At 33.8% G+C, this 13,566-nt stretch overlaps 2 protein-coding genes and 1 pseudogene across 2 annotated transcripts; 1 reads left to right on the top strand and 2 right to left on the bottom strand.

Moving 5' to 3' along the window:
• Positions 1-386: 386 nt before the first annotated feature.
• LOC105131945 (chitotriosidase-1-like) lies at positions 387-1,810 on the bottom strand. Its single transcript, XM_011035172.1, has 2 exons — positions 667-1,810; positions 387-570 (listed from the first exon to the last, which is right to left on the bottom strand). The coding sequence occupies exons 1-2, from the start codon at positions 1,742-1,744 to the stop codon at positions 548-550; spliced, it is 1,101 nt and encodes a 366-aa protein (XP_011033474.1). The 5' UTR covers positions 1,745-1,810; the 3' UTR covers positions 387-547.
• A 740-nt stretch (positions 1,811-2,550) lies between these two features.
• On the bottom strand, positions 2,551-4,200 carry LOC105131944 (chitotriosidase-1-like; annotated as a pseudogene).
• A 4,781-nt stretch (positions 4,201-8,981) lies between these two features.
• LOC105131943 (Calcineurin-like metallo-phosphoesterase superfamily protein) lies at positions 8,982-13,345 on the top strand. The gene is made up of 9 exons (XM_011035171.1): positions 8,982-9,200; positions 9,343-9,393; positions 10,053-10,074; positions 10,460-10,574; positions 10,910-10,942; positions 11,838-11,963; positions 12,438-12,544; positions 12,631-12,702; positions 12,804-13,345. Exons 1-9 carry the CDS (start codon positions 9,051-9,053, stop codon positions 13,187-13,189), a joined length of 1,062 nt encoding a protein of 353 aa, XP_011033473.1. The 5' UTR covers positions 8,982-9,050; the 3' UTR covers positions 13,190-13,345.
• The last annotated feature ends 221 nt before the right edge of the window (positions 13,346-13,566 follow it).

The raw sequence follows: 13,566 nt of genomic DNA, 5'->3' as shown, positions 1-13,566 counted from the left end.
CTATATCTTTTAAAAAAGACCAACCACGTCTCTGAACCAAACACCAAGACATTCTTAACAAACAAAACGTGATTGGCCATCAACTTACTATAAAAGAACTCGATAAAAAAATCACACGTAGGGTTTATCTTATTATCGTATGGTGACATGATGGGGGATGTTACTCCTCGTGTCAACCACATGTAGATTCTTTCCTTTCGGGCTTTGGACCCCGTTATTTAATTCTATTAATTTGTTTTTAATTAATAATTCTTTTCAACTATAAAAAAGCACACCTAGATTTTTGGAGCTAAGCTATAAATCATCACAGAAATCCAGTTCAAGTATTGGAAGTCTTGAGAGCTGCGGGCAGCCGACTCTGCCTCAGTAAGTAGAAACTGATAATCTAATTGGGAAAAATATGTAATTTATTATTCCATAGGTAAATATTAGGATATCATGGAAACATATTGGTTATTTAATATGGCTTACTCGTCTTCTTAAGATAGTGTATAACTCTGTATACAGATACTGATACCTATATGCTTATCCTGTCAGCGTTTTGTGTCTATGCTCCCCATGTAGATGCCGCTGCCACAACAATGGTGTTAATACATTGTTAGAAGAACCCTGCAGGTAAATTAAAGGGACGGGACGAAATTGAATTACCGATAAATCCATACTAACCTTGTTGAGAAAGAGCCCAGTTGTCATCAGCACCAACATGCCAGGCAAAATAACCAAGCAATCCTCTGTTCTTGGCATAGGTGACTTTAGTCGAAATACTCTCCTTATCATCGTATCCAATCCAGGTTGTGCCAGAGTAGCAAAAATTGGAAACGAAAGTTGAATTGTAAAGTGCGCTTGCACCATTTTGAGCGATGAAATTGTTGATCTGTGCATAGCCGATGTCGCCATCGTTCGATATAGCGGGTCCAACAGTTGGTGCGAAAAAGCCGTTGTTATTAGCATTTGCAAGCGTCCAAGCCCAGCCATAGAAGGGAAATCCAAGTACTATTTTATTAGCTGCCACACCAGCCTGGATCCAAGTTGTGATTCCATAATCCCCGCTCCTTGTTGTCCCAGGGTTGTATAATGCAGCAGGTGGTCCTGTCACATTTGACCAACCAGGACCGTAGAAGTCATACGCCATTACATTGATCCAGTCCAAGCTGTTTGATATAGCTCTGATTGGATAGTTGATGGTGTAATAATCTGATGAGCGGAAAACTGCTGCCGATAGAAGCAATGGAGTGTTGCCTGTACTCCTAGACTCGTTGGCCACAGCGACTCTCCATTCAGCAAGAAGTAGACCCAAGCTGGTCATCTGAGTAGTGGTGGATGGATACTCCCAATCAAGATCCAAGCCGTGGAAGTTATTAGACCTCGCTAAATTGATTGAAGAGTCAATAAATGATTTGCGTGAACCGGCTTGGCTTGCCATTCCAGCGAAGGCCGTCTCATCTGCAGCTCCTCCACCGATAGATAAGAGGGTCTTGACAGAAGGATTCTTTTGTTGGACAGTTCGCGTGAAGGTAGAGAATTGAGCCTGGTTTGCAGACGAGATGATAACCCGGTTAGTTTGGGGATCGAGATCAGCAAATGCACAAAAAAGGTGAGTGAAAAGGGTGGAATCGATGCTGGAAACTGGAAATCCACTACCAGGAAACCAGTATCCAGCTCTAACTGCATTTTGTCCAGCTGAGGAGTGGAGTTGAAGCAGAAATAGGAGAGTTAAGAAGAATGGAAGTGTTCTGGCAGCCATATTTGATCAGAGGTGCTAAGCTGTCTTGCTTGATATGTAAAGCTGGTTCTACAAATTAAATAATGTCCTATTATATAGCCAACTTTGACATTTTCACACGAAACATCTAATCAGATAAGATACAACAGTGATTGATGCCATGGTCAAATTGATCAGCTGAAAGTCTGAAACCCATCTAGAAGAATGATTCTTGACAAATCTAGATAGTGTCTTGGTCAAAGTTAATTCAGGTAGCCGCATGAATCAGGAACAATTGGATAATTCTGCTAATCTTCCCTGTGACAAACTTCTGAAGACTTTTCAAACTTTAGGCAAAATTCAACACGACATTTATAAATACATGCTCCTTTGGCTTAGCATTTCAAAAATACACACGAAAACAACATGGTATTGTAGAAGTCTTGTTTACCTCCTCTCTAGTAATTGCGGATTCACTATGCGGTGGTTTCTTTGTAATTTTCTTAAATATCTTGTTTTCTGTGTACTTTTCAGCCACCTAATCTTTTCTGACGCTGTTTAGAAAAATCCATAACCAATAAAGTCAAAGAAATTAATCATCTCTTCCTTTTCAAAAATAATAGGTATAGAAATTTAGTCTTTCTTTTTCTCAAAATTAGTTACATATGATCACAATTTGAGCCAAATAAAATCATCAATTGTCAGTTCACCATCTGATGAGACCACAGAAGTAGAAAATGAAGAACAACAATACCAGTAGCAGCTCTTTTAAGTTTTTCAAGTCATTTAGTATAGTGGGGTAATAATATAATATATGCACTTTTTTTTAATTAATAGAGAAAAGTTTCTCAACCGTTTCATTTATTAACTTGGGCTTATAACACAATAAGCATGACAGTAGTACATGTTTAATTCTTTAACTTTGCTGTAAAGGACAAGCCAAAGGATATATATTTGATCGAAGAAACATTCTGTGTTTCTGTCTCTTGGTTATTATTTGATCAGGAACAAGCTCTTGTCTATGCTCCCCATGTCTGCAATGCTGCCACAACGGTAAGAATCTTATATCAGAAAGACATGAACTAGACAGATAATCAAAGAACAAATTATGGTGCTGTGTAAAGTCTTTAATTTCTGCAGTTGCATCTATATATGTTTCTTAGTGTTGTTGTAACAATGAAGTTTTTTGGTAGAGCTACTACCCTTTCAACGTACACAAGTCTAATCCACACTAACCCTTAGAAGAAAGGGCCCAATTGTCATCGGCACCTACATGCCAGGCAAAGTAACCTAATAAGCCTTTCCCTTTAGCATATGCAACCTTGGTGGAGATACTCTGAGTATCATCGTAGCCAATCCATGTAGTTCCACTGTAACAATAGTCTGTAACAACAGTGACATTGAATACTTTAGTAGCTCTATTTTGGGTTATGTACTGCTTGATCTGATTGTAACCTATTGATCCATCTCCTGCTAGGCCTTGTCCATTGGCCGGTGCAAAAAGGCCATTATTATTCGAATTTGTCAGACGCCATGACCAGCCATAAAAGGGAAGGCCAAGTACTAGTTTCTTTGCAGACATGCCAGCCTGAATCCAGGACCTGATCCCATTGTCTCCACTTTCTAGATTCCCAGAATTGTATAAAGCAGCAGGAGGTCCCGTGCTTGATGGAGACCATCCTGGGCCATAAAAATCATATGCCATTAGATTAATCCAATCCAGGCTGTTTGATAGAGCCTGGATAGGGTACGTCACCGAGGATGAGTAGTAATATGATAAGTAAAGAACTGCTGCAGATAACATCAATGGTGTCTTGCCAGAACCTTTAGCCTCAGTGACCACAGTTGCCCTCCACTCAGTAAGAAGGGTGCCAAAATTGTTCATTTATGTAGAATCAGAAGGGTACTCCCAGTCAAGGTCATGGCCAAGAAAATTGTTAGACCTTGCTAACTTGATAGAGGAATCAATAAATGATTTACGAGAACTTGACTGGCTAGCCATTGAAGCAAATGTGTTTACATCGGAGCCACCTCCACCAATTGATAGAAGGGTTTTCACTGAAGGGTTTTTTTGTTGGACCGTCTTGGTGAAGGTTTGGAATTGAGCTTGGTTTGAAGATGAGATTGTAACTTGATATGTTTGGCTGTTTGACATCGGCAAATGCACAGAAAAGATGAGTGAAAAGAGTAGAATTTATGTCAGAAACTGCAAAGCCGCTACCAGGAAACCAGTAACCACCTTTGACAACAGTTTGGCCGACGGAGAAGTGGGGCTGAAATGAAACAAGAAAGATGGAGAAGAAAAGAGGAATGATGTTGATTGCCATATTGAAGATGAGGAATATCCCTTGATAGCTGATGGGAAGTTGCTAGGAAACTAACAATTTATAGAGTATTTCATATGGATAATCAACTTGTAGACAGTAAAAAAAAACACATCCGCCATGATTTTGTTGAATGCAGTTAGCCAGCCTATGGCTACAATTCAAAGGGGCGGTGCTACTCCCATAATGCTCCCACAATACAATAGGCAGGATCAAAGGCATGTGGACAATCGTGTGCCATAGCAAGTTGATGTTGGTGGATCCAGTACTATTCTAGTTCTAAGAGACGGTTGAGGGGTGCTTTCCTATTCTAGTGCATTGAATATACATAAATGTGTGTGAGAGAGAAAGAGACTTGCAAATGGCAGAATTTCAAAGTCAAATGCAGCCTTTACTGAACTGATCTTTAGGTCTCTTAGTTTTTCCTTCTGCAGAAGGTTTGAGGTCTATACTTCTATTTTCCTTGACTTTGTTTTTATACTATTTCATCTTTCTTTCTTTCCAGGCTTCTATCATTGCTCTGGATTTAGGACTCCACACCTTCTGTTTTCTGTACATCTAATGTTAATCCTGGAAACACAGAGAGGCGAGGTCATGCTTGCTGCGCTCTTCTCCTTTTCAAGCTACAGAACTTACTAATTGACAGAGGGAAAATACAATTCCAAGAATATTCAGATTCTTTCCGGAAGTAATTTGAAAGAGAGAATACAAAAGACAGAGTGACCCATGTCTTCTTAACCGCATGATTTGAATGAGAGAATAGAAGAAGAATTTGCATAGATTAAGATATTACAGACATAAAGGAAGGAAGGAAGACAGACGAGGCAACAGAAAAGGACCCATTTTTGTTAACTAAATAACTAGAAAGATTGATTTACAGTAAAAACTACCAGTTTGTAACCATCTAAATCCCTACCACATCAGCAGCAGCAACATATAGCTAAAACCCTACAACAAAAATGAACGAGTTCCAACGTTAAATTTCTATTTTGTACCGACACACTTATGACTAGTTCATAGCAGTTTTTTTTTTATAGTAAATACCTTCTCTCTTTTTTTTTACTTTTTGCAGCCCTTCAAGTTTTATAATATTATAGTATAATTGAATCATTCTCGCAATAAGTTAAACCTTAATATTATTACTACTATCCAATTCCTCTATCTACTAGATCTTGTCCCAATACCCCTCTGGTAATTTTCTGTGTAATTTTAATAACTCAATATTAAATGTTTTTTACCCTTGCATTAACTTCATTTTACACAATCAAGTTAATACATAAATAATTATTATTACAATACAATTCCTTTATCTTTTAAACAAAAATGTCAAAAAAAAAACTATGTTTTCTTTCGGATTTTTTCTTATTAATCCTTTACCCATTCATCAAATGATCAACCTAGTACATTCAAAACAAAATTCCATAATAACAACTCTTCCTCTTTATCTGGTCCTAATTTTTTAATATACTTGTCAAAAAATAAACCTTGAATCTACTATAAAGAAATATTCTATTTGGAAACTTTTTATTAGAAGGAATTAGACAATAATAAAACTAAATATTTTATGAATAATTACATATGAGAACTAGTAGATCTTCCTTCCAAAAGTAAATTATTAGGCCATAAGTGCATTTTCAAAAAAAAGATTAAAGTTTATTGCACTATTGATAAATATAAAATTAGACTTGTTATCAAAGAATTTAGACAACAAGATGGGGTGGAGCATTTTAACACATATTTACCTATATCAAGAATAAAGGTAAGAAAATAAATCAATTAGAATGCTCTTAAATAATTAGAAACCTAATGCATGTTAGAAATTGCACAATATTTGATATTGCTTACTTTATTAGTAATTTAAGTAAATTTACAAGTAATCTAAGTATGAGTCATTAAGAAAAAAAAAGACATTCAAATATTTGAGGTACACATTTAACTATAGGTTATATTATACTAATGACCTAATAATATTAAAAAAGGATAACAATGCTAATTAGATATCTTATACTAAAGATTTAAGATCCATAAATGGATATATCTTTATACTTTTTAGAGTAGTTGTGTCATGTAAATTCTCTAAATAAACATGTATTGTAAGATCTATAATGATATCTAAGTTTATTACTTTTAATAAAGTTGGAAAGAAAATTAAATTGATTTAGAATTTCTTAAAGAATATTATAAGTTGGCCAAAACCAATGCAATTATTTATGTCCATTATGATAGTCAGTCAATAATTAAAAAGGCATAAATTAGTATATATAATAATAAGTCTAGACATATACATCATAGATATAATATTGTTAAATATTTGCTCTTGATTGAAATTATTTCTATTAACTATGTAAAGTCAAAGAAAAATATTATGAATTTTTAACTAAAGTTTTGGCGAGAGAGCTCATGTATAATTCATCGAAGGAAATGTGATTAAAGCCTTTAAAAATAAAATAGTATAATGATGGTAATCGTACCTATTAATTGGAGATTCCAAGATTTATATTCAAATAGAAAACTAAATCATGTAACATTCTCAGTAGCAGTCGAAATATATTATTTCTTATTTACTCCTAAAATGAAATAAGACTAGTTGTAGTATAATGAAGGGTGAATTGTGCTCTTAATAATTTTTATATCTTGGTACACTAAATGGAGTATAACATAATACTCTTAATAAAAGATCATATTTATAAGTGAGAAACATGGTCATTTGTTTAAGAAGTTTGATAAAGGTTTAATTCTTTGAATCACTCATGAATCCAAAATTTATTCAAAGTTAAATTAAACACAGCAATAAGAACTAAAAGGAACATCTAGGTAAAGAACTATATAAGTATTATTCTTTTGATTTACATAAAAGACTAAATAGTTCAAGACATTGTGTTTACTATTTAGCCAAGTAAATTTAATAATATTTCATTAAAGAATGTTCAAAATCAAAGTTACTTGTCCATATATAGTAATTTATAAAATCAGTATCTCCCAATAGATCTTTGAGTTATTTTCAAATTGATTAGAAAATTTCCATTAATTTGTGGGAATTGAAAAATTTGTTAAAATATGATCAATAAGCATATTTGAAGACAAATTAAAAATAGGATCCATTTAATTTATAGGTTAAAATTTTATTAAAATTTAATAGCTAACATAGGTTTTTTAACACAAAATATTAATATGATTTAAATAAATTATGGATGAATGAGGAATTAGTTTAAAGGAATCCTTGATTGACTTATTCTAATGAAACTTAAAACCCTCTAAAAAAGCTATATCTCATATAAAAAATAAACAAAACTTTCTTGGTATTTATAAAGTAAGAAGTTAGAAAGTTGAAAAAAACTATATCTTATATAAAAAATAAACAAAACTTTCTTAGTATTTATAAAATGAAAAGTTGGAAAGTTGAAATTGGCCTAAATAAGAAAAATATCCCAAAACAAGTGGGGTTTGGGCTTAAAATTACACGCATGCATACTGTCCCTAGTCATATTTGTGCTTCGTCAGACCAAGACTTAGGTTTGATTTTATTGTAAAATAATATTTGAAACCATAAAAAAATATTTTTTATCACCTTAAACTTGGACTTGAGCCCATGAATGTTATTGGCCTCTTTTAAAAGCATTTTATACAAATCTAAACAATTATTTTAGCTTAAGAATTCATATTTATTGCTACTATGTTCGAATTTAATCCTTAATTAATAATGACTAGTTAAAAGTTGATAATATTGTGAATTAATATTCATTATTATCATAATTAATTCTTTAACATTTTAGCTTTTAAAATTAACTATAAAAAGGAGGTGAATGAAGAGTTTCCTACAAATTTTTTTTTCAAACTTTTACACACTCTTCCTTGACTCATTTTTTGTGTTTTTCTCCTTTTTTTTTTTTTTGTATTGTGTTTCCTCCCAAATCTTAAGCTTGGTTTCACTTCGTTGAAAAATAATTAAGTTATTTTATATTGATTTAAAGACCTTATTAAAAAAAATCTTTCTAAACTAAAATGGTATTGAAATCCTAAAAGGAATATTTTAAATATTCTAGTTGTACAAAGTGAATAACAATAAAATTTTAGTGAAAAATAATTTATTATTTACAATAATAAAAGTTGTATTATTTTAAAGTGCATTAACAAGTAAGCACCAACATTTATTTTAATTTAAATATATATTTTTTAATATTATTAATATGCATGTTATAACTTTAAATTAATAACAATTACAAGTTTGAATATATTTTTAATATGTATGCTTGAATTTTATTAATATATTTGTGTTGAAAACATGTTTACTATAAATTTTTATTTTTATATATTTATAGATTTAAACTTGTATAAACTTTAAATTTTCTTTTAATATCTATGACATTTTGAATGTTATTGTTTTTTGATAAATTATTTATCATTGCATACTCGTCTATTATTATTAAATCTTTGAAAAACTTATGTTTATTTGTGTAAAAATAGACGAGACTAATTGGGGATGCAAAGATAAAAATTTAATTTTTTTTAAATTTAATATTTTTATATTTTTAAATTATTTTAATATGTTGATATTAAAAATAATTTTATAAAAATAAAAAAATATTATTTTAATATATTTTTAAATAAAAATATTTTTAAAAATATCATATTTTTACTGAAAAGCGCGTTCATGGTTGCTCTCAACTGGGAGCATTCGGTCATTGTAACGGGGAACTTAATTCCAAATATATAAAACTAAATGTATGTCGAAGTCTTACAATAATTTTGATGCAAGAGAGGAGAAGTCAATTTAAGCAAAAGTCAAACAATTGCCTGTCAAAGTCTTCATAATTGTAACGGGGAACTTAATTCCAAATATATAAACTAATCCTCTTTATTCTAATCTAACGGTTCATAAAGGGATAAAGCATCTCCTCATGACGTGGAGACCATCGAGTTCGTTAATTACTCGCTCACTATTCAACAATCCAAAACAGTAGTTAAGAAAAATTTAGTCAGCTCTTTTTACCGGTATATTAGCGCGCGAAAACAGAGCAAAGGTTATGATAAGCTTAAGCGCGTTAATACACGCGCCAGCTCCTGCTCTCTGTTTTCTCTCCTCTACTCACCGCTCTACCTCGTCCCCCGACCCGACCACCGTACGCTCCTCTTCAATGGCAGCCTCCGCCCGAATAGCAGTCGTTGGAGACGTCGTGGGTTTCGGTTCCTTAAAGCTTGCATTTTTTATTTGGATTTTAGCCTTAGGAACCCTAACTTTCTAATTTGTTTCACTTATTTGCATGCCAAATTAATGCAGTGTTAAATTTTTTTGTTGTTTTTGTTGGGTAATCGAAGCATGATGATTGGAATCTTGAAGAAGATTCAAAAGCACTTCAACTTTTGCAGGTACTTTCTTTTTCCTCTTTTTTTTATTTTTTTGTCTTCATTAAAGCATTTTTTTAGTTCATCGCTTACTGATTTGGAAAAGAAAGATCGATTTGCTCATGGTGCTTAATTAAGTGTAAAATATCGAACAAATTAATGTTGTTTTCTTAATCTTGTTTATAAGAAAATGAAAGTGCTTAAACGGGTTTTTCTGATATGATTGAAGCTCAATCTGCTTCTGTTAACATAACATTATGCCAGCGGTTTTTGGTTTGGAAATTAGGGGTAATTAAAACTGAAAAAATGGGTTTTGTGGGGGCGATGTGTTTTGCTTATAAATGGTTTTCAGTGTGATTATTCAGAGTGAAATTTGGAGTTTCTAAAGCGGACAGTGGATGCTAATATTCGTGAATTTTATCATATTTGGTAAAGGACCGACCCTCAATGGATAAAAGGAGCTTTCGGTTGTGAGAGAGAACAATAGGTCGCTGATATGTATAGGCACTTTACTTTTAGTTGTGTCCAGATTTTATTATTATTATTATTATTATTATTTATTTATTTATTTATTTATTTTTTTGGGGGGGTGGGGGCGGTTTAATTCTTTAAGCTTCTGAACTCATCGCTTTGCTCATGGATTTTCTCAGTGAATCTAACATGTGTTTGCATGTCCAATACAGCCAGATCTGGTGCTCTTCACAGGCAGGTTTTCTTCTCCCTCGTTGTTTCATTATCTGTTTCACTCTTGGCCTGGATAGGTTTTTTGTTTTTTTATGGTGCCTTCATGAACCTTTCATCCGATTGCAATTGGTGAGCTAAATATTTGTGACTGATTTAGAAAGGACCTATGTGCATGCTGGTCACCAATTCTTCATGAATTTCCTCGCAGCTCACAAATGTCTAGCACATTCTGTGCATGTCCATTAATTTGACTAAAATCAGATAATCTAAACTCTCAGCCCGCATTCAGTGTGGTCTTGCCATTCTGACTGTGCATATGCAACATAACTGGAAACTCTATTCTTAGTGATTGTCCTTTGGTCATCTTTTTCACTTTGTTTGAACAGGTTTCTTTGATTATTTTCAGGTGACTTCGGTAATGAGAATGTGGAACTCGTCCAAAGCATTGCAGATCTTAATTTACCTAAAGTAGTTATCTTAGGAAACCATGATTCATGGAAGACTCAACATTTTTCGGGAAAGTGAGTTAACTCTGCTGTTGCCTTATGCTTAAACAGTATCCATGTTGGGTAGATTCTATACATTAGTAAGGTTTCAAGAATAGTCATATACTTTGCAGAATATTCATCTGTAAAAGATTTATTTGCATTGGTGTGTGTGCTTGTTTATATCCACATGCATTCATGCTGGTGATTATACGCCATGTGATTTGTTGGGACTAGGAGTCCTGTTGTTTCAAGTTTTGGGAGGCAAGCCATAGGATTTGTCATCACAACTGTGTTGTGTAAATAATAATACAAGTGCAGTTTCTAATCCTTCATAAATTTGTAATTGGTTTCCTTGATTTGAATATTAGGAGGAAGGATGGTGTTCAACGTCAGCTGGAATGGTGAGTATAACTTATCTGCAAGCATGCTAAATTACAGGATGTCATGTTTTTTATCTTGTTGTTCCTTCTAATTGCTTATATTTGGTTTTTAATTATTTTGTCTCATTGTTCTCTAACATATTTCGCACGTGGCTGTATCCATTTCAGTTATTTCTGTATTTGATTCAATGTATCCTATTTGACTGGTAGACATAATATGAGAGATTGAATCTTGAAAGTTAGACTGGCTAATATAGGAAGCCTTTGATGATAAAGGGCAATAGTAAACTCTGTCTACGTTGACAGAGTAAAAGAGAATAAATGGTCTTATGTAATGGCTGCAATTTTCGTTGAAATAAGAGATTGGATTAGATACTTGCTTGATCTTTTACAACAAAAGGAAAATGAAATAGATAAATATGTGGCTGTATGAGCCACCATTTTCAAGATACCATACTTTCAGGTTTTTGGTTCTTGGTAAAAAGTTCATCAGTCATTAACTATAGTGGTGTGGTGGGGAAATTAAGGGACAGGACAGCGGCATTAAATATTTAATCAAAATGAAATTATGCTTCGATAACCATGCAATCAATGCATCTCAGGCTATTGAATCTACTATGTGATCCAGGATGTTCTACAGTATGCTTGGAAATGTTTTAATTATCTTGGATCTGTCATTATCACTTTCATAGGGATGTTGGAATTTTTTAGCCTGTAAATATGAGAATATACACATTTTTCCTGCTGGCAGCTCACTTATTTATGTCCCATCACTTATATAATCTCACATTATGGTAACTAGCATGTAATGGAGACAACAAAATATAGAAAATGTTTCTCGTTTAGCACATTACACATCATGCACGCAAAACTGAAATGAAATTCAGTTGTGAAATGTTCTGTCTGCAACAAGCAGTCTTGGCGAAGAGCATGTAGCTTACAAGAGATTAGATTTCCCTGCACTAAAACTCAGTGTAGTTGGTGGACGGCCATTTTCTTGTGGTGGTGAGCAGATATTCCGGAGAAGTCTTCTCTCTGCAAGGTTTGTATTGCTATCTCTGTGACAGGAATATGCATTCTTATAACCTTTTTATATTTTTCCTTTTGTTACATGGATCTCTAATTATTAAAAAGTGAAAACCAAAATAATACTTGTAAGGTATGGGGACATAAATGTATCGAGCTCATTACATTCTCAACTGTTTCTTGTAAGGTATTGTGTTGATTTTTTTCACACGAATATATTCAACTGGGCCTCACTCTTCTATAAGCCCTTATCCTCTTCCTTTGTTGTCTCTGCTTTGCTGATGTAATCATGAAAAACTGTACAAGCATATAACCAAAAGAGTCAACTTTCTGTACTGTGTGGATGAGATTGTGGTGTGGAGCCTCATTCTTCTTCTTTTTTTAATTTTCTTTTCTTCCTGTCTTGGATTCAGAAAAACCTGAGTCTCTCCCTTGAACTTATTGTGGCCCCCATATAGCAAAAAAATTAAGTTCAAAAGATTTCTTTCAGATATGGAGTCCAAGACATGGATGGAAGTGCTGATAGAATCTATAATGCTGCTTTGGGCACTCCAGAAGACCATATGGTTATATTTCTTGCACATAACGGACCAACAGGTGTATAACCAGCAAAGTTACCTCCAGAATAGTTGTTTAGAAAGAAATGGTTATTTTTAATGACACAATTTGGTCTTTCTTTTCAGGCCTTGGTTCTAACTTGAATGACATATGCGGGAAAGATTGGGTATTTGGAGGTGGTGACCATGGTGATCCAGGTACTGAGCTGCTTGTGGTCATGAGTATCTTCTGTTACAGACACAACATGCAATTTATTTGTCCTGTATTATGGAATACTATTTCACTCTACCATCTACAGATCTAGCAAAAGCCATATCCCATCTAAAAGAGACTACCAAGATCAGTATTCCCTTGGTTGTGTTTGGTCACATGCATAAAGAGCTGGCATATGGAAATGGTCTTCGGAAAATGATTGTGGTTGGTGCTGACAAGACTATATACCTGAATGGGGCCATCGTTCCTCGAGTTCGAAGATTAGTTGCTGAACAAGGAACTGACAACACAAACTTTATGAATAACGAAACTTCAGTGTTTTCCCCAGGGTCTAGAGGCACAATGCGAGCATTCACTTTAGTGGAGATTCTGGAAGGGAGAGTGGATAAAATTGCAGAGACCTGGGTTTCTGTTATTGAAGATGAGACTGCTATAGGAGAGGAGCATGTATTATTTCAACGTGGCAATTAGCTTTGTCCGTAATTGAATGTTACAAAATAGTTCCACTTAGCGCGTGTGAATCGTTGTCTGTTGCTCCCTGGCATGATAGATAATGCCTTTTGTCACTGACACTCTGAATAATCTGGTGGAGTAAATGTATTTCTGCACTACTGGCTTTGACACTGACTTGTTCCTGACCCACAGCTTGAAGCAGCAACCAGACAGTATGGCTCAACTTTAAATGCTATAACTTGGATGCATTGCCTTCGACAATTTCACAATTTCCAGTAACTTTTTATTCTCTTTGGCATCTCAATTTAACGAAAAGAAACGAAAAATGCAAAGAATGGCTGTCTTTAATCAGCTCTCTCGCTCTCTCTCTGTGGACATTCAGGCAGCTAAATGGG

This window comes from Populus euphratica, unplaced genomic scaffold (assembly GCF_000495115.2).
Source record: "Populus euphratica unplaced genomic scaffold, PopEup_1.0 scaffold73.1, whole genome shotgun sequence".
Lineage (NCBI taxonomy): Eukaryota > Viridiplantae > Streptophyta > Magnoliopsida > Malpighiales > Salicaceae > Populus > Populus euphratica.
This window is presented reverse-complemented; position numbering and strand designations above follow the sequence as displayed.